Source organism: Lipotes vexillifer, unplaced genomic scaffold, assembly GCF_000442215.2.
Source record: "Lipotes vexillifer unplaced genomic scaffold, Lipotes_vexillifer_v1.1 scaffold717, whole genome shotgun sequence".
Taxonomy (NCBI): Eukaryota; Metazoa; Chordata; class Mammalia; order Artiodactyla; family Lipotidae; genus Lipotes; species Lipotes vexillifer.
The window spans coordinates 5,008,902-5,030,343 of NW_006798707.1; the positions used below are offsets into that span (position 1 = coordinate 5,008,902).

At 43.3% G+C, this 21,442-nt stretch overlaps 1 protein-coding gene across 1 annotated transcript in view; it reads right to left on the reverse strand.

The window, feature by feature from the left end:
* CAPN14 (calpain 14) overlaps window positions 1-21,442 on the reverse strand; it is a 33,166-nt gene that overhangs the window by 8,013 nt on the left and 3,711 nt on the right. Inside the window, 10 exon segments of the mRNA XM_007472027.1 lie at window positions 234-291; window positions 1,610-1,641; window positions 1,644-1,665; window positions 2,170-2,206; window positions 3,729-3,934; window positions 5,879-5,887; window positions 6,380-6,543; window positions 7,563-7,726; window positions 8,769-8,843; window positions 12,391-12,476. Of these exon segments, the coding sequence (XP_007472089.1) occupies window positions 234-291; window positions 1,610-1,641; window positions 1,644-1,665; window positions 2,170-2,206; window positions 3,729-3,934; window positions 5,879-5,887; window positions 6,380-6,543; window positions 7,563-7,726; window positions 8,769-8,843; window positions 12,391-12,476 (853 nt within the window).

Genomic DNA, 21,442 nt, shown 5'->3' on the forward strand with positions numbered 1-21,442 from the left:
TTAAAACCAAAAAAAAAAAAAAAAAAAAAAAAAAAAAAAAAAAGAACAACTTTCTAAGCTGCATAAATTCCTCTACCTCTTTGTCAGACCACACGACCCACCCTGGTATAAGACACAGCTCCTGGGGGCGACCAGTGGGCATTCACATGTCCCACCAGGAGAAAGAGAAATAGACCCAGAGTTCAGAAAAGTTGTGACCCCTGAGTCCTACAGGATGAGTCTGAAATACTCACCCGACCAGGGCATGTGATTCAGGATCTTCTGCAGTTGGACTGCATTTATTTCTGGATGCTGGAGCAGAAGCAGAGGGATAGAAGAGAATCATCATTCCTGAAGGCTCGTTAGATGCAGAGGGCCCACAGCTAAAGGGGGTTGGGAAAGGCCTCTCCCACGTCTGCTCAGGGGGGCAACATAAGCCATTTCTGGGCAGAATAAGTGACGCCATTTTCCTGCACATAAGGAACGTGACTAGACGTATAATTCAATCTGGAACTTCATAAGAATTTCTACCACAGTTTAACTGGGTGCCAAGTTCAGAGCACCCCAGCAGGGCAGCACTCTTAACAGGTAGACTAATAGCGGTGATTCTCAAACTGGGTTCTATAGAGATGCTTTGAAAGTTCAGCAATTGGGTTTCAGTTTTATTATTAATAAACTGTCCTTAGCCAAGAGTCCAGATTTCCATTTTAGAGTTCAGAAAAGCAACCCTTTACATGAACATTTAACTTTAGAACATATTAATGCGATATCAGTACCATAAATTTGAACTTATAAAATGGCTATAAGTTATCTGTTCAAATTTATCTGTTTTATATATGTTAGGTTTCTCTGTGAGATTCCATTTGATAAAAAGGACTGCCGCAGAAGATGTTTGGAAACCCCTGGTATGAAGGAAAACATTTATAAACAACACACATAAGATTCTGATGTATCCTCTCTGATGACATTAAGCAAAATGCCAGTGGTGAAGATGAGAGAAGACGGGAGGGCTGTTACTAACACAGGCAGTTCATGTTCTTCCAGTTGTAATGACATCACTCAGACGTCAGGCCCAGCTTTCTTGCCCTGTTTCTAAATGTATTTCACATCCTTCAGGTTAGGGGACGGGGTGGCCTCTTGCTGGTGCTCAAACCTGGGTCAGCCCAAGGAAAGAACTGGAAGGGACCAGGAGGGTAGCCTTCCTCCTCCCCAATGCCTCTTACCAGTTCCACCCCCACCAACCCACCCACGGGGTCTTCTCCCTGGGCGTCCCTCCCCCAGACGCCCCAGGGCTCATCATTGCCAGGCTCCATCCACACCTCCCAACACTGAGTCTCACCTCTGCCATATTCCATTGTCACAGGGATTAAAAATTAAAGTTGTTTTTCCTACAACAAATCAATGTAGCTTCCAAGAACGGATATGCATTTTACAGGAGCCTCCTGGAAACAACAGCTCTACTCATTTGTCTAAAACCTTGAGGGCTTTCATAGAAAGTGGCAGTTTGGGGACTAGGAAGCCTTAAATCACAATTTACACACAGGGTCAGGCAGATGCAAACCCACCCGCCTTGGGATTATAGGCTCCACAGCGTGCCCTGCTCCTTGCTACCTCCCTTGGTTCAACTTACCTTTTCAAAGAGTTGGGTGAAGAATTCATCCTGCCCTCCATTTGGTCTACAGTTTCCTATAGGAACAGACACACAGAAGGACTTGGTCATTCCCCTGGACGAATGGACTCTTGTGCACACACTAATGTGCTCACGGCTCCAAGGCCTCTGAAATCTGTGAGTCTGACCTTGAGTGCTGGTTTAAATGTTTTACCATAGCACTCACCCACATCCCTGTTTCTCCAGTCGTCACTGGCTTTGGGGAAGGTAGCAAACCGTGAAAGGGGCAGAAGAAACACCAGGTAGAGAGAAACAGGAGAACATGGAGGTGTGACTCATGCATCTGGGGCTCTGGGCCTTCCATGGCAAGGACCTGACCAGAGGGCAGTTATTTTGGTGCAAAAACAGCAGAACCTGCATACTTCTAGGGCACACGATAGATAACATACTATGTGTGCCATAGAGTAGGGCCTGCAGGATCTGCAGACCTCTTCCCCGGACCCCTGAATGTGAGGGGAGAAGTCCCCCTTCCCAGCTCTGTAAACGGTCCCCATCAGGTGGAATTCCACCTGACAACTCACCTTAGGGAAGATGACACTTGAACTGTGGCCAATTTCACTGAGGCGGGAGAAAAGACCGAATTACTTCTTGGGGATCATTTTGGGAACGTTTTGACCAATATTCTCCCACCCCTGGGAACTCACCTTCCCAGTTCCTTAGCTGACACCCCACTTGCCCTTGAAGTGTGCAGTCTGGCACAGGGCTCAGCACACGGCTGTACCTCCCCACGTGCCCTGTGTTCTCACCCCACGGCCTTTGCTCAAGCAGGACCCTCCTCCCCGTGTGCCCTTTCCTTCCCCCGCCCTCATCTAACTACTCCCACTCATACATTCAGACTCAGTGGTCTCACAAGGCAGTGAGGCCTGGGACCAAGATAAACTATCTATGCCCGAAATATGATGGAAAAAGAACTGGGTTCTAAGCAGTGAAGGGCTGTCATGCCAGAACAATCATAGGCAAAATACAGGCCTACCTCATTTCACTGTGCTCCGCGTTAGTGCATTTTTTTTTTACAGATTGAAGGTTTCTGGCAAGCCTGCATAGAGCAAGTCTATGGGCGCCATTTTTCCAACAGCATTGGCTCACTGCCTGTCTCTCTGTCACATTTTGGTAATTCTCGCAATATTTCAAGCGTTTTCATTATTATATTGGTTACTGTGATCTTTGATCAGTGATGTTACTATTGCAAAAAGATTCTAACTCACTGAAGGCTCAGACAATGGTTAGCATTTTTTAGCAGTCAAGTTTTTTTTTTTTTGGCTGCACAACTCAGTATGCAGGATCTTAGTTCCCCGACCAGGGCTCCAACCTGTGCCCCCTGCAGTGGAAGCGCAGAGTCCTAACCACTGGACAGCCAGGGAATTCCCTAGTATTTTTTAATTAAGGTATGCGCATTGTTTTTTTAAGACATAATGCTATTGCACACTTAATAGACTACAGTACAGTGTAAACCTAATTTTTATATGCCCTGGAAAACCAAAAAAATCCTGTGACTCTCTTTAACGCAGTATTTGCTTTATTGCAGTGGTCTGGAACTAAACCTGCCATATCGCCGAGGTAGGCCTGTAATAAGTTTGGCTGGGATGAGTGTATATTGATTCGTCTGAGCCTGATGGTTGATGACAGCCCCCCTCAACTGAACAAACCCTGTGCATCTCTCAGGAATCACCACGTCCTTGAAGCCACCCCTGCTTCCCCCAGGACCATGGAAGGGTGGCTCAGATGCTTCTCCTTGGTGCTCCCCAAACACCCTGGACAGATAAACGCTTACCCCAGACACAGCATAACATAAATAACTGTTCATATGTCCATGTCCTTTCCAGCCTTTGAGCCCCTGGAGGGCAGGGGCCAGACCTGTTCTAGCTTTTTCTCTCTACGTCCAGCAGCGTTCATTTGTTAGAAGGAGAGCGGGGAGGAGGAAGTGAGGGATGTCTCCGCGCAGACAGCTGCCCTGCTCTCCTGCTCACCCTGTCCCCTGTGTTGGTCACAGAGACCCCCGTCCTCCGCCATTTTCGCCTCACCCTGCCCCCCTCCCCTGGCCTGAGTGGACCCCAACCTCCGGGAGAGGCCTGGACCTTACTAAAAGACGCGTTTCCTGGAGAAGACTCTGAGGACAAACTCAGACTCCTGGCGGGACTCAGATGTGCAGGGCACAATGACGTATGTCCCAGGCTCCAGCCACAGCTCCCGACTCACTTCCTTCTCTCTGAGAAACGTCTCAGGCCAATTCAGGGGAGCATTTTTCCAGAAGAACTTGGGAGGCAGTCTCCTCTGGTCATCATAGCTCTGTGGGTAGAGGACGGGCACCTTTGCTGGAACCCTACATGAGGTTGAATAAATATGTCGACTGATTTGACCTTGTGTTAAAAACAATATCATACACAAAATGAGGTGAGGAATGTCACTGTGTCTGCACTTTCTACTTCACAGTTGAGGGTCTGAAGTTCAGACGAGTTAGGTCATCTGCACAAAGTCACCTAGCGGGTAAGAGTCTCAGCCAGGATTGGAATTCAGGGCAGCTGAGCTCCAATGTCCACATTCTTAATACTTCCTGAAGCTGCCTCCATGTATGTGCTACAATTTCAAGGTTGATTATGACATGATTATGCTCATAGGTACAGACGGACCACCAGCCATCTCCCTCCATACAGATCAACTGGATATTCCATGTCATCTCAGTGAAAGCAGCCTCATAAAGAGGAAAGAGCGTGGTCAAAGCTCAGAAGACCCAAATCAGAGGTCTGGTTTGTGTTTTGTTTTATCTCTTATTTTTATTCTCTCTTTCTCTCTCCCTCTCTCTTTTATATCCCCCTTTGGCCCTATTTTTCTCTCTTGCTTCCTCTTCCCTTGGCTCTCATGCAGGGCTATGGAGGGAGGGGAGATCCATAAAGGGGGATGCACACAGTTGCTGCTAAAGACACTATCCACCACATAAAGACATTTCCCAGATTCCACTTCGGGCTGGGGAAACAAAATGTATCTCTTGGTGATACATGCTTTCTTTACTGAGACAATGAGAACTAGAAAATCAGCCCTTTGCTGTCTTTGCCCTGGCTGCCAGGAATCTCAGAACTAAATTTTATAATCAGCTGTAGTAGCTGTTCTAGGTTTAGTGTTCCTGGTAGAATTAACTGCTTTCCTATCCCTCGTCTATGTATAACTTTTTTCTCGCCTTTTGAATTCTGTAACTGGTTCATAGTTTTGTTCTGTTTATACTTTTTATTGTAGGATGACCCAATTCTATTTAGGAATAGGCTTGATACAAATAGCTTTTTTTAAATATGAAATAGTAGAATTTAATAGAAATTCATGGCATTTTAGATTTGTCTAGATTTACCAATGTCTATTTTGAGATCTGGCATCATTTATACTATTTCCTAAACTTTTTTTTTGAATTTTATTTTATTTTTTTATATAGCAGGTTCTTATTAGTTATCTATTTTATACATATTAGTGTATATGTGTCAATCCCAATCTCCCAATTCATCCCACCACCACTCCTCGACTAAATAACTTTTTCTTTTAAAATTAATAGGCAACTTTGGGAGCGCTCAGTATTCCCTCGGGAGGAAAACAAAAAACCCAAACCGAGCCAAGACACCCAATGCAAAATGGTCTCTTTACAAAAAACCTTTTACTCGATTCAGTCCAATCTGAGAAAATTAAGTTTTTCACTCCTGTGTTCTTTGGGAAACAAAGAATAGCTGCCACCCTTCAGAGGCTGGGATAGCTCAGGCCTTCTTAACTGATCCCTCTAGGCTGCCACTGCAGCTGAAACACAGAGCTGTTGCTATCCTCTGCCTGTGATTCTGTTTTGTTTTCCCAGCCTTTGTCCCTTGTCCCCTAGTAGGTGGGCTGCATGGGCTCCTGATGTCCCATCTGTTATAGATCTATTTTATTATGGGCTTCATAACTCAGGCAAGATTGTGATTTTTCATTCTTCCTATGTTGTGACAGTCTTCAATATTAGCCCTAAGTATTTATGTAGGGATTTAATTGATTCTAAAATTTATTGGTTCTACATCAGGCTCAGACCTGTCTATGGAGGTATAAGGACTTTGGGGGGCCCTTGGATAAAAAAGAACAGCAGATGCTCTTTACTTGCACACACAGAGGCAGTTGGCATTATTGCCAGACCTTCCCATGGCTCCTTACATAAGGCTGCTGCAGTCTCAGTGAACCCGGGACATCACTCCCTACCAGGGCCAGCCTGGCAAGTGTGCAACTCACCTTGCTCATCTGAAAAGCAAAGAAGAGAGGCCTCATTAGGCAGTGAATCCAGCTCTTTCACAAGCATGAATTCTCATGGAGGCTGGTATACAAGAAGACTCTACCCAGAGGCCACTCCCCCTCCCATAAGACTTGCTGTTCCAGTCAGTGACATTTTAATCCATCATCAGAAATCCTGGAAAAACGTGAGGCAAGGTAAGCTTGGCTTTGGGGGAGGGGCAAAGGGAACTAGAATTAATTGTACCAACTGTGTGCCAGGCACAATGATAAGCACTGCTACACGATCTTCTTTTACTCCACCTTTTGCATAAATATCATTGTCCCCATTTTACAGATGTAGAAACTGATGTTCAAATGCAAGAAGGTGGCTTGTTCTAGATCACATATTCCCAAGGATTTGCACCCATGGTAGACAGAGAAGGATGTAGGTAGACAGAGATGGATGGTGAAGAGGACAGGAAACAGGAAGAAAGGATAAGACTCCACGAGAGGCCCACCTACCCTGAAGAGGTAGAAGCCAATGGCGAGGTGAGGCTTCACGTTGCGGTGCCTGTGCCTGGGCTTCTGGAGCAGGGACACCAGCACACTGCAAGGCATCTGGAACCTCCTGCCCTCCTGGGGCCTCCAGACTGACAGCAGGAACTTCGGGTTCTTCCAAAATGTGTCTGGGGCAGAACACAGCCAAGGTGAGACAGGCTCCCCTAGCATCCTGCTTGCCAAACCACAGAGAGGAGCACAGACCCAGGGTGCTGCCCCGGGATTCCTACCCAAGGTCCACCCGGACAGAGCTGGGCTGTCTCTCACCACAGCTCCGTCCCCTTCCCTCCCACCTCTTCTACCTCGGGTTTTTCTATGGACACACAGACCCGAGAGTGACTCTCCACTGTAGCTTTTGCCCAGCACACTGCCCTACACAGACTTTGTGTCCTGGAGATGTTCACTGCCTGGGTCAGTGACTGTTAACTAACTGAAGAGAACGTGCCTGTGGTCCCAGGGGAGCAGCGTTTTAACGGGGACCAAGCCTTAGTTTATGTGCAGCTTCAGCCTTTGGGGGGACACTGTGGGGGAGATGAAGCCAGAGCCAGGGCCACCCGGGCCCCGCTGAGACCTTACCCCCTTCAAATCTTTCCTACCCAAGAGATGGCCCATTGTGGAGAAAGGGACCCAGTCCCCAAACCTCTCCACTTGCAGGATGTATACACTTTCATCTCCTATACGTGATGACCTGGGAATCCTTGATTTTGTTTCTCTACCAAACTCTAGGTAAGGAGGGCCTGATACATAGGATATAAATACTATTTCAATCCTGCCTGTTATGGGGTGGTTACTTCAGCATATCAGTGACCTTGTCCTAAAACCACAGAAAAATGTGACCCAACCTTCTACTATGCCTGTGCGCCTGTGGCCGCCTGGTGCCGATTAGGAAAGGGAACCCTCTGGAAAGACACACCCCCAAGAGGTAGGCAGCCTGACTGAGAATTCTACGCCCTGGTGCAAATTAGGACAAAGGTGCCCCATCTTCCTGGTTCACATAGCCCAGGGCCAGTGCACGCAGCTTGGCCAGCAAAGCCCCCTCACCTTCAGCCAGGGGCCCTGGGCAGTGGCTCTGTCTGCAGCCCCACCTCTGCCTGGAGAAGCTGCCACTTTAGACCCAAGAGCCCCTGGCTCCTGTGCACAGGCTCACCTTGGGGTGACTTTGTCGGGCCACCAGCCGTGGTCCCTTTCTCCCATCTCCCCTTCAGCATGGTGTACGACCACTTCTGGCCCACCTCCTGACTCAGCAGGCCTGGGCTCAGTTTACAGATGACCAGAAGCATGAAATGTGCTTTAAAGTCCTGCAGTGTCATCCTGTGTTGAGGATGAAGGAGATGACATCCAGTCACCAGGACCAGAAGGGAGGCTGCAACTAAGTAACGGGCATCCTAGCCCTCTGCTGGACCCAGGGCCCCAGCCTCCACACCCCCATGCAGAGCTGAGCTGGCTTTGGACCCCTGAGACTGGGGCTGCATGGACCAGTGTGAGGGTCCATCTCGGGCAGGTGGTGCTACCAAGAAACCCCACCCTGTGGCTGGAAGCAGCCTCCAACAATGGCTGACTGAGGGCAATGTTCTTGGGCCACTGATGGTGGTGATAAAGTGGAATTGGGGCATTCATAGCTAGTCAATTGATTTATACACGTTCAATAAGAATTGCACAAATCAGTTCCTCATCATCAATTGATAAAAATCTTCGCCCCAATTGGCTAACATTGTGCCCCAAGGCGTGTTGTCTGAACCAGCTCAGTTTACTATCTGTAAACGGACATAACAGTATTTGCAGGACTCTTGAGTTCAATGACCACTTACTTCAAGAGCGAAAGGGCCACAGCAGTCTGCAAAGGATGGGTACAGGGAGAGGCAGGACAGCGTGGGAGTTAATGGTAAAGGGTGAAACGTGGAAGGAACGGGGAGCAGGTGGGTCTCACGTCAGACACCCAGAAGCAGCATCAGCTCAGGGTGTCTGGTGGCCTTTCATGAAAAGGGGTGAGAGGCTTTGGGGTGGGTGGGGGTAGTATTGCTTTGCTCTGGAGGGCACAGGTGCGGTGGCTTATAGTTGGCAAGAAACAGAAGTCGGAGAGGAGGCAGTGGCCACACCCACCCTCTGCTTTGAGCACCCGCTGAGTTCCATGCCAGGGGTCTCTGCTCTCATCACAGAGACTGTAACTGTTTGATTGCCCTGCTAGGCCGTGAGCCCCTAAAGGGTCTTCTTGATCTCTGTATAAGAGATCTTGTCTCTTGATCTCTCTTGATCTCATGTATGCCTGGCATACATGAGGCACCCTGTAAACGTTTGCTGGATGGATGTCCTAATGTAAGCCAGGGCATGTGCCCCAAGTCTCTGAGTCAAATACCAGAATTCTCCATCATCATCTTTCCTCAGCAGCAGAATCTTCTCTGTGGGGCTCAGTAGCTCCCACATACTTGAGCTGAAAACAGAAAAGAAATGTTTTCATGGGGAAGGAAAGGATTGAGAGGGACATGCAAGAAATTCTTCAGTAAATGCTCTATAGTGTTGCTATTTATTCTCATCTTCATACTGCTTGCAGACAATTACATCTCACATCCTCTATTATGAAAGCAACGTGTGACATTCATTCATCACTTACTCTGAGCCAAGTTCTGGGCTAGGCTCTTGACATATTTTATTTCATTTAAGGCTAACAGCAACTTTACAAAGTAGGGATTTTTATTGCCATTTTAGAGATTAGGAAACTGAGGTTAAAAGAGATTAGGTCACCTGCTTGAAGTCACAAAGTTATTAAATGTCAGAACTAGCATTGGAACCTATGTTACTATTGGTTTTTTTTCCATAGCCCATCATTTTGGACCTTCTGTTTCTGGCTACAAAGGAGTAAGGCTTTCATTCCCCACTACAAACAACTAAAAATGGGACAAAATACAAGAAACAACTGTTCTTGGACATTAGACAGCAGGCAGCACAGAACTGTCACCCCAAGAGGAGGGAGACAAATAAAGTGATCCCTAACATTGCCTAGACTCCTGCCTGAAACTAATTCCCTGGACAGTGATGCAGGGAAGTGGACCCAAAAAGAGCCCAGCAGTCTTGCTGAGTGGAAGAGACAGAGTCTGAAGTTCAGGGAGACAAGACAGCTAGAATTTGCTGGGGAAAGTACCCAAGAGGAGGGGGCTACTTAAACAAGGACCTCCAGAGAACTTCATAAGTGTTCCCTTGAGTCTTTGGCTAAAATAAAATCTGTCCATACATAAAATGAAATCCCACAAGACTGGACTATACACAGAACAATTTCCAGAGCTGACACCAGGCTGGAAATCATTTGAACTCCCACCAGCCAGAGTCAAAAGACCTTACAGTATACATGGGGTCTTTAGTAGAGAACTCAAAGGGTCTACACCTTAGTAGTGGGGTCAAGTTAGGCCCCAACTAAAAGTTTTCCTAGAAATGTCCTAAAAGAAAACTTCAAAGTATCAAAATAATCCCTAAGCAACTAAATCTACAATGTCCAGTATCTAATAAAAAATCACTATGTATATGAAGAAGGAGAAAATGTGATCCACTATCAAATCAATATCAAAAAAACAAAGAGCCCAATCCAAAAATGGGCAGAAGACCTAAACAGACATTTCTCCAGAGAAGATATACAGATTGCCAACAAACACATGAAAGGATGTTCAGCATCACTAATCATTAGAGAAATGCAAATCAGAACTACAATGAGGTATCACCTCACACTGCTTAGAATGGCCATCATCAAAAAATCTACAAACATTAAATGCTGGAGAAGGTGCGCAGAAAAGGGAACCCTCTTGTACTGTTGGTGGGAATGTAAATTCATACAGCCACTATGGAGAACAGGATGGAGGTTCCTTTAAAAAGTAAAAAAAGAACTACCATATGACCCAGCAATCCCACTACTGGGCATATACACTGAGAAACCCATAAATCAATAAGAGTCATGTACCACAATGTTCATTGCAGCTCTATTTACAATTGCCAGGACATGGAAGCAACCTAAGTGTCCATCGACAGATGAGTGGATAAAGAAGATGTGGCACATAGATACAATGGAATATTACTCAGCCATAAAAAGAAACGAAATTGAGTTATTTGTAGTGAGGTGGATGGACCTAGAGTCTGTCATACAGAGTGAAGTAAGTCAGAAAGAGAAAAACAAATACCATATGCTAACACATATATATGGAATCTAAAAAAAAAAAAATGGTTCTGAAGAACTTAGGGGCAGGACAGGAATAAAGATGCAGACGAAGAGAATGGACTTGAGGTTACAGGGAGGGGGAAGGGTAAGCTGGGACGAAGTGAGAGAGTGGCATGGACATATATACACTACCAAACATAAAATAAATAGCTAGTGGAAAGCAGCCGCATAGCACAGGGAGATCAGCTCAGTGCTCTGTGACCACCTAGAGGGGTGGGATAGCGAGGGTGGGAGGGAGACGCAAGAGGGAGTGGATATGGGGACATATGTATATGTATAGCTGATTCACTTTGTTATAAAGCAGAAACTAACACACCATTGTAAAGAAATTATACTCCAATAAAGATGTTTAAAAAAAGAAAAATAAAATGTGATCCATGACCACAAGTAAAAACAGACCTAGAAATAAGAGAGATATGATGGAATTAGCAGATAAGGACATTAAAACACCCATTATAAATGCACTTCATGTTCTCAAGGATGTAAAGGGAACTATGGACATGATGAAGAGAAAAGTGAAAGATATTCTCAAATGGTATCTCTAGTATTAAAAAATATAATATCTAAAATGAAAACTACTCTGGATGAGACTAACAGCAGATTCGACACTATGGAATAAAGCCCATCATTTTTTTTTTTTTTTAACATCTTTATTGGGGTATAATTGCTTTACAATGGTGTGTTAGTTTCTGCTTTATAACAGAGTGAGTCAGTTATACATATATATATGTTCCCATATCTCTTCCCTCTTCGTCTCCCTCCCTCCCACCCTCCCTATCCCACCCCTCCAGACAGCCACAAAGAACTGAGCCGGTTTCCCTGTGCCATGCGGCTGCTTCCCACTGGCTATCTACCTTACGTTTGTTAGTATATATATGTCCATGTCTCTCTCTCGCCCTAACACACCTCACCCTTCCCCCTCCCCATATCCTCAAGTCTGTTCTCCAGTAGGTCTCTGTCTTTATTCCTGTTAAACAGGAATTCCTTTAAAACAGGAATAAAGCCCATCATTTTATTTAATCCTCATCACACATCTGGCTCAAAGAAATTAAGAAGTTTGCCTAAGATCACACAGCTACCAAAGTTAATTTAACCCATCATTTTTCTCAAAGACAAGCACTTGTTTTCCTAAACAAACCACTACCAACAACATTATGATGCTATATTTCTACAACACTTTAAAATTTATATAAATCGGGCTTCCCTTGTGGCACAGTGGTTAAGAATCCGCCTGCCAATGCAGGGGACACGGGTTCGAGCCCTGGTCCGGGAAGATCCCACATGCCCAACTAAGCCGCTGTGCCACTGAGTCTGCACTCTAGAGCCCACATGCCACAACTACGGAAGCCTGCGTGCCTAGAGCCTGTGCTTCGCAACAAGAGAAGCCACCGCAACGAGAAGCCCAAGCACTGCAACAGAGAGTAGCCTCCACTCGCTGCAACTACAGAAAGCCCAAGCGCAGCAACGAAGACCCAACGTAGCCAAAAAAGAAAAAAATTTATATAAATCTTTGGATGCCATTTTTCCACATAGACCCAGTCCCTCCAACAATTCTCTTTATTAATGTATAATAAATAGAGTGTAGTACATTCTATCAGGAGTAATATTCCACTTATTTTTCTGAGCCTTCATTTTTTCATCTGTAAAAATGATTAAGTGATAATGCATATGTGAAAATGTCAAAAGCACACATTTGAATTTGTGTGCCAAAGGCAGCCTCCTTTGCAGCCTTTACCCACCCCGTCCTCACCCCTCCCAGCCAGTCTCAGAAGTTCACCTGTCACTCCAGTCTCCTTTCCATTCCACTCTTCCCCAGGGGTTCCGCAACTTGACTAGGTACGCAGGTCCATGTTTGGAGGTCACCTGTATAAAATGAGAACCAGTCCAGGTGGCTGGGCTGAGTGCCAATAGCAAATGTTGCAGATATCTGGGTGAGATTCATGCCTGCAGACGAGACCTTGAAATGAACGATCAAAGGCCCTGGGAGTTGGTAAGAGGAGAAAATGGCTCTGCTGCTCACTAGCTGTGAGACCTAAGGGAAGTTACTTAACCTCTCTGTGTCCCTTTCCTGATCTGTAAAATGAAACCAATAGTCACATCTACTGCAATGAGTTGAATGGGTACCCTCCTCCAAAGATACAGTTTACCTAGAATCTGTCAATGTGATCCTATTTGTAAAAAGGGTGTTTGCAGGTGTAATAAGTTAACGATCTTGGGACAAAATCACTCTGGATTAGGGTGGGTCCTAAATCCAATGACAAGTGTCCTTACAAAAGAAGAGAAGGGGAAAGACACAGAGGAGAAGGGTGTGTGAAGATGTAGGCAAAGACCGGAGCTATGCATTCCAAGCTGAGGAATGCTGGGAGCCACCCTAAGCCGAAATAGGCAGGAAGGATTCTCCCCTACAGCCATTGGAGTGAGTACGGTATTAAGGACACATTGATTTCAGACTTCTGGCTTTAAAAAACACTGTGAAAAATAAATTTCTCTTGTGGCAATTTGTTATGGCAGCCCTAGGACACTAATACACCTACTCATAGGACTGTTGTGAGGATTGAGCTAACACTGGTAAAGCAGTTAGGACAGTATTTATCACATATTAAGTGCTAAATTTTGTTAAATACATTTGTTAAATAAATATAAAATCATAAACATAAATATTTTTAAATATAAATTTTGTTATCTCAATGTGAAAATAAAAGTTCTTGACACACAAACGTGACTGCTGGAGATCTAAGAGAAAGAAGAAATCAGGTGCGAATGGAGTTGAAAAGTCTGAAACAGAGTTAAAGGGAATTGGAGGACTTTGGGGAAGTCACACTTACACTTACAGCCAAATGAACCTGGGGTTTGAACCCAACTCTAACCATTTACTGACTCAGTTTTATCATTTCAGTTTTATCATCTACAAAATAGGGATAATATATACTTTGTAAGATTAGTAGGAAAATTCAACTATTCATTCCGTAATGAATACAAAACACTTAGTGCAGTGGCTGGTCCATAATAAGCACTCAGTAAATTGTGTTAAAATAGTAATTAAAATTATTCCATAATGATTGAATTTAGTGCTTACCAAGAGGTCTTTGGGAAACTCTCAACCCTGGGACTGAATGTGAGCTGCCTGTCTACAGGATATTCAGGGGAAGCTCAGACTGGAGATATGAACGTTTAGGATTATTGGCATACAGATGGTAACCGAAATCTTGCACGTGGGTAATAGCACAGTAGTAGATTGGTGGGTTTTGCCCTCGCAGGGAACAGTCCTCCAAATACAATCTTTAAAATTTCAGTTCCTTAAGTTAACCATAATACAACATAGTGACTGGTTCCCTGACTGTTAACCATACCATGTCAGACCACGTCTGGGTTTATCAATCAGTTCACCTACACTTAAAAACTGTGGCACGTGCCCTGCTCTGCCTCGTTCTAGGTAGTAAGCTTCTGTTCCGCTCTCTGGGAGAATCATGACACTTCGAACTGTCATGCAAACAAAGTAAGTCATGTGTGTGAGAGCAGCTAGCATAGCGCCAGCCATGTAACAGGCTTCCAGGCAGCAGTGATTATCCTCATCTCCTACGCTTGTGTGCATGCAGCTCAAACCATATAATTATTTTTGGCAACTACAGCTTAGTGTTGACTCACATTGAGTTTGCTGTCAATTCAATCTCACGTCTCACATGTTAAAACATGTGAGTTCTGTCCCATCCTGCAAAAGGAAACCCTTTGAGAAGATCCTGGACTGAGCTTCAGTATCCTTGTGGCTATCAGTAGATATCATTTTCCAAACCTACTGTTCCTCCTGTGGTCTCAGTTTCTATTCACAGCATCACCATCTACCCAGGCTTCTCAGAAACACCCAGAGCACGTAACACAAATATGTAATTATGTATGTAGGATTCTATATACACACAAATACATGTATCTGTCAAATCTAAGAGGATGCTATATGCCAGATGCTAAGAATACATTTTTATCTGCCCCCCCCCCCCAAAAAAAAGCACTGAAAAAGATCACAACTCCCAAGCCAAGGAGGTGAAAGAAAGAAGAATCCAGATAGGTATCAGAATAGCACTGACATGGGGAACAAAACAAGAAGGCTCCTTTTAAAAATTTCAACATTGTTTTGAAAATTCTGGCAAAATATGAAATACAATTATAAACCTAAATAGTATGAATAAAGAAGAAAAACACTAGCTGATCCTCATTTAACTGGAAAACTAAGAATGAACTAAAAAGTACTGTATGAATGAGTATTAAGTTAAAAAACTATACATAAGATAAATACTTTTTAAAGTAATGGCATTCCTATACATAGCAATAAGCAGTTAGAAATTATCATAATAGAAATTTCTTTCATAGTAACAATAAAAATATAAAATAACTGAGAATAATCTTAAAGGAAATTTTTTTACCTATTTGTAAACTACAGAAAGTTTACACGGATGTAAAAGAATAAGTGGAAAGCTTTATCATTTCCTTGGATTGAAAATTTAAATATTAAGAAGATGTTAATTCTCCAAAAATTAATTTATAAGTTTATTGAGATTCTGATAAAAAATATCCCAATGATCTTGTTTTGTGGGGGAGGGAAGAGATGAGGAGAAGGTAATTGACAAAACATCTTCAAAATTGATCTGGATGAGTAAACACAGAGACATAAGATTAATGTCCTTATTGTAAAAACAAGGAACCTTTTTCAAAACAGTGAGAAAAACACAAAATGTTTTTAGAAAAATGAAGGATAAACAAAAATAGATAGTCACAGAAGAAATATAAGTGGCTAATAAACAAATGAAAAATTTCAAACTTTTTTGTCATAATATATACACTCATTTTTAAAAAATGAGATATTTTCCAGTTCCCAAATTGGTGAATTTATTTAAATAATAACATACAGCATTTGGGGGAAAAAAAAAACCCTAGGAACTCTAACGTCACTGCAATAGGGATATAAACTGTTGTACCTCTTTTGAAAAGCAATTTGGTGGTAAGTATCAAAAGAATTAATAATGTTGCCAATGGTTCCATTTATAAAATACATATTAAGTAAATAAAACCATGGATGAAGAATTATGTACAAAGGTGTTCATCTTTCAGTGAAACAGAATAGATAACTCTGAAATAAAGCTTTTATTATTGTTGGCAATAATTCTGCCAATGATTTACATGTTCGTTATTTAGTATGGCTAATTAAATTAAGGAATTTCCATAGAGTTGAATATTAGCATTCATTCCAGTTAATTATCTGAATAGTTTTCCAGGATATGTGAGATACACATGATATAATGTTGACTGGGGAAAAGGCAGAGGATAAATAAATACATATTGACAGAAATAAGACGGAAACTAAATTACCCGCAAATTTCATAATTACTTTTCAATTAGAAGGAACAGAAGATTTTGAGAAAGAGAGAGAGAGAGAGAGAGAGAGAGAGAGAGAGAGAGAGAGAGAGAGAGGGGGGGGGGGGGGAGGAAAGAGAGAGAGAGAGAGAGAGAGAGAGAGAGAGAGGAGGAGGGGGAAGACAACAAGGACAAGAAGAAAGTGAGACTAAGAGATTGTTAAAACATGTTAGTAAGGGAGAGTGAATATTCCTACCAGATATTAAGATGTATCATAAGATTACAGTAATTTAAATGGCATGTTACTAAAAATAGACACAGCTCGCTGAAACAGGAAAACTCTGAAATAGGGTTACCCTATTTCAATAATTTATAATAATGTGTCTTTAAGAAGACTTGACAAATCAAAAGAGAATGGAAGACTATTCAACAGAGAACTGGTAAAGAATCTGGAAATAATTTTGAATACATCACCACTCCACAACTTTATACCAAAAAAAAAGCTAATGATGAATTTTAAAGTTACATATAAAAGTTTCAAACTAGAGAACAATTACAAGAAAATGAAAACTCAAATTCTTGAGCAGGAGAACTCTTTCTAAGTTTAATGTAGTAATGGGAGAAATCATAAAGAATAAAACCAATAGCTTTGGGCTTCCCTGGTGGCGCAGTGGTCAAGAATCCGCCTGCCAATGCAGGGGACACGGGTTCGAGCCCTGGTCCAGGAAGATCCCACATGCTGCGGAGCAACTAAGCCCGTGCACCACAACTATTGAGCCTGCGCTCTAGAGCCTGTGAGCCACCGCTGCTGAGCCTGCGTGCCTAGAGCCCGTGCTCCACAAGAGAAGCCACTGCAATGAGATGCCCACGCACCGCAACCAAGAGTAGCCTCCACTCACCACAACTAGAGGATGCCCGTGTGCAGCAACGAAGACCCAACGCAACCAAAAGTAAAAATAACTAAAATTAAAAGAAAAAAACCAATAACTTTTCCTATAAAACAATTTTAAAGTCAGTAAGCAAAAAAAAAAAAAAAAATTTATAATCAAAATTGAGAAGCAAAATACAAACTAAATAAAATAAAAATAAATACAGTTTTTAAATAGAGAAAAATCGAGACATAGCTGCTGAGCAGCAGACTTTTAAAGACAGGAGCAGGCTCTGCTTCTTCAACTTCCACTGCTGTCTGCTTTTGTATTTTTAAATAACGCCTGCTCCTATCTTCTGCCTTTATCAGTTTCCTTCTGCTGGTACACATTTTGTGATGGCCATAGCCTTATTGCTTTACAATCATTAGCCAACTGCAGGCAATTCACATTTCCAGTCTCTCTGCCCATCAAGAGCCACTTCCCTAATGAGTCAAGTTTGGGGCCTGCTTCAGCACTGAGCTAGATTTCAAGAGAAATGACAGCTCAGCCTTCCTCATCAAGAAGCTTCGTCTACCTCCCCTAGTGGGGAGACAGGCAAGATTTACCATCTAGGAAAGATGCTCAAGACTTGTCCTTGTTCCAGGGTCCCTCTGGATTCCTGTGCTTTTGTCGTTTCACTGCTTTGTTACTTTCATTAACCAAGGGGGGTTGTTTAGTGGGATGGTGCAATCAAGGTACTGCCTACAGGGACAGATTGATATGTCTGGGCCTGGGACCAAGAACTTGCTTCTGGGTTTGCTTTCATCAGGAAGCTTGGAGCCACACAAGCTGCTCACTTCTAAGGAGCACTGGGTGAGCGAGCTCACCTCCCCGCCGACGTGCTCGCTGGTGCACCAGCCACCTGCCCCTTCTCCTCCTATCTACTGCCTCAAGGGTTAAATTATTTTTCAGAATTCAGGAGATTTTGGAAAGCTGCCTCACACCTTTTTTGGATTGATGGGAAAGGAGGTGGGATGATAGATAGCTCCACAGAGGATGCCTGTGGGGGCAAAGCTTTCGACCTCTCTGTGTGAGGGTTCCTCTCGAGGAAACATTCGGATCTTCACTTTCAGCACTGCTGTGAGGACCAGATGCTACAAGGGCAATGCCCACCCTCTAGGAACACAAGTGCTATGAAAGCAGAGACTGATAATGAAGGTGATGATGGAAGGTTTTCTAATTATAGCTCACATCTTGTAAGTTACAAATGTCTTGCCTTTGGGAGATGAGGTACTCAGAGAGGAAACTGAGCTGTAGGGGCTCAAGAAGCAGACACTTTAATAAAACCAGACATCCACCACTGCCTCCCATGGTGTGGGCTTTCTTCCGTGCGATATTGGACTTTTCCGGTGAGCTCACCCCTAGTAAGCTAGGGATGAGATTCTCCTTCTGCCCACAAGAGCTGCTGTGTATGACAGATGCACGTCCCAGCAGTTAAGTATCAATAGGCGTGGCAGTAACGGTATGAACGGGGCAGGCTGTTCAGGGACAACTGGACAACTGGACTCAGCCTGTTACTTCATCTCCTTTTCTGTTTATAAATTTCCCGAGTACAATTTCCTAATCTCCTTATTTTTATTCCAGACTTGCCTTTCTTTGTATGCATTCAGTTTTCATTCATTCAAGGGGAAAGTACAGTAGTTCAAGTAGAAAGAACAGTAGTTCACATTCCCCTTGAATGAATGAAAACTGAATGAACAAAAGTGAACTTACATGCCATACGTATGTGTGTGTGTGTGTATATATATATATACACACACACACACATATATATACATATATGTAATTATGTCTATAGATAGATAGATATTTGTATAGAGATTATAAAATGGTATTAGGTCCTTAACCTACACTGTGTCAGTTTATCCCCACGACAGCATTGTGCAGTGTCATTCTTAGACCGGGTTTCACATATGAGAATATTGCCATAAGAAGAGGTTAAATAGCTTAGTCTAATTCTCAACAAGAGGAATTGGCTGAGCTGATGCATTTTCCCCTTCAGCGGAGCTCAACAAAATGAGTAGACTATGATGTACTCATCTGGGAGGGGCCAGGCTGGGAGCGGCCCAAGCTCTAGGGTTGTGGACGCCTGGGCCACCACTTGAACCGTCCTCCTGACTCCTCTAACCTCCCCAGGTTAGGGCCAGGGCTCAAGTTTTTTTCTATTCCAAGTTGCCACTGCAGTTTTCACTTTCTTCTCCCTCTACTTCTGGCCAGACTTTGGTGGTCTTAGTGAGAAAGGGAAGAAAAAGAAGGAAAAAGCCCAATTTCATAGTGTCACCCTCAAGGGCCTATAGCTAAGGCCACACATTCCACTACTAGCAGTTGTGCTTCTTGGAGCCGATGAGCCACCCTCAGGTAAGATACAAATGAACTGAAAAAAGTTACTCACTGACCAATGATATGCTAGCTTATTAAATACGTCCAGAACACAGGGCAGTGCCCACATAGTGAATAACAATAACAGTGATTATTATACTAAGAGCTAACAGTGTATACTGAGCACTGTCAACTGACCAGGCAGTCACTGAGAAATCAACATGCATTGTCTCCATTCATTCTCAAAAAACTCTCACTCACAATGGAGCTGAGGCTGGGAGAGTGAAGCCACTTTCCTGAGGTCGCTAAGGATGTGCGGGCCCAGGGGCTCTATCTACTGCAGGTTGTCTGCCTGGGAACCTCAGGGTAACAGACTATAGGAGCCACGTGGTGGGCTTAGGAGAAGCACCTGGTAGGAGAGAGGCCGCTAGGAGCCAAGGAGAACTGAAAGCGAGTGCCGCTGACAGAATGTTGAGTAGGAAAAAAATTAAGTTCCAGGGGACTACTTGTAGCAGGATATGCTCTTTACAAAGTTCCAGAGCACGAAACCTCAACAATATGCTATTATTAATGATAACATTAATTTAAAAACCAAGGGAATAAATTCCAGGTAGTGGCTAGGATACTAGCCTGGGGCTGGCGGGGCACAGGATAAGGGAGGGACACATGCAAATTATTGCTAATTTTTCCAGTTCTCGGATTGGCTGATAGGTTCACCAGGGGTTCATTGTATTATTTAAAAGTGTGTTCAATAAAAAAAGAAAAAAATGTAACAAAAAAGCCAGGTATAAGTAGTTTGTCTTGGACCACGATTATGAAAAAAAATCAATTTTGTGTATCTAAGGACCAGATATTTTTTATAAAGGATAGGGGGAATAATAAATAAACAGCCAAGTACTCATATTCAAGGTTAAGAAATAAAGCACTGCGAATATATAGTTGAAGCCACCTGTGTCCGCATCCCCAATTTCACTTCCGTCCTTAGTCCCCAGAGGACATTGTTTTCCAGATTGTTTTCTATTCCCTTACTTTTTAAAAACTTCTGAGCATCATGAACAACAGGGAGTGTTTTCTGCATAATTTAAAACTTTAGAGGAGTGGTATTTATTATGCTTTGCATCACAGCCTACCTCGGGCTTTATTTACCCAGCACTGTGTTTTGGCATCGGATCCAGTGTCCTCATTTTCACGTTTGTACAGTACTATATTATTATATGAAATTAATTTTGTTATATGAACATGGCACAATTTATCCACTTTCTTGGTGAAGAAAATTTCATTGTTTATAATATTTTGCTGTTACAAACAATGCTGCCCTCAACATACTTATCTCCCCATGCACCTGCACGTGGGCAAGAGTCTCTCTAGATAACAAGTAGGCATGGGACTGCAAGGTAGATGGAGGACACGCACACCTTGAGCTTTGCCAGGCAATGCCAAATTGTTTCCTAAGGTGTTTATGACAATCTACACGTCCACCAGTGACGAGTGAGAGTTCCCATTGCACCATATTCTCACCACCACTTGTTATCAACCAATGTTTTTCCTTTTGGCCATTTTGGTGGGTGTGAAGTTCTATCTGATTGTGCTTTGGCATTTCTCTAACTACTGATGAGGTTCAACCTTTTTCCTTGTGTTTATAGGGTAGAAGTCACGTAGCCTCTTTTGGAAAAGGAATCTGTCTTCAGCTAATATTTTTTTTTCCTGTCGGAATTTTTGTCTTTTTCTTACAGATGTGCAGGCATTAATTATATATTTTGGACGCTCTTTGGTTGGTTTTATGTATTGCAAATATCTTTTCACTACCTTTTGTATCTTCAGTTGAATAACAGTGACTTAGGTTTACTATTGCCAAATGTATTTCATTTGCCATTTGTTCTTTTGGTGTCTTATTGAAGGAATTCTTCCTGACCTTGTTGTAATATATATATGCATTCTCTGTTACAACCTCTGTATATATCAGGTTTCCACATGTCCTGACTATTTTACTGGGTCACTGTTCTCTTGATCTATCTCTAGGCTAAACCTCACCACCTTAACCACTGCAACTTGATAATGACTTTCTACTATGGCAAGTTCCCTCCGCCTAGTTTGCTCTTGCTGTTGATATTGTCTTCTTTTATTCTCCTCCTCCTCCCTTCCTCCTCCTTCTTCTTTTTTTTTTTTTTTTTTGTTACGCGGGCCTCTCACTGTTGTGGCCTCTCCCATTGCGGAGCACAGGCTCCGGACGCGCAGGCTCAGCGGCCATGGCTCACAGGC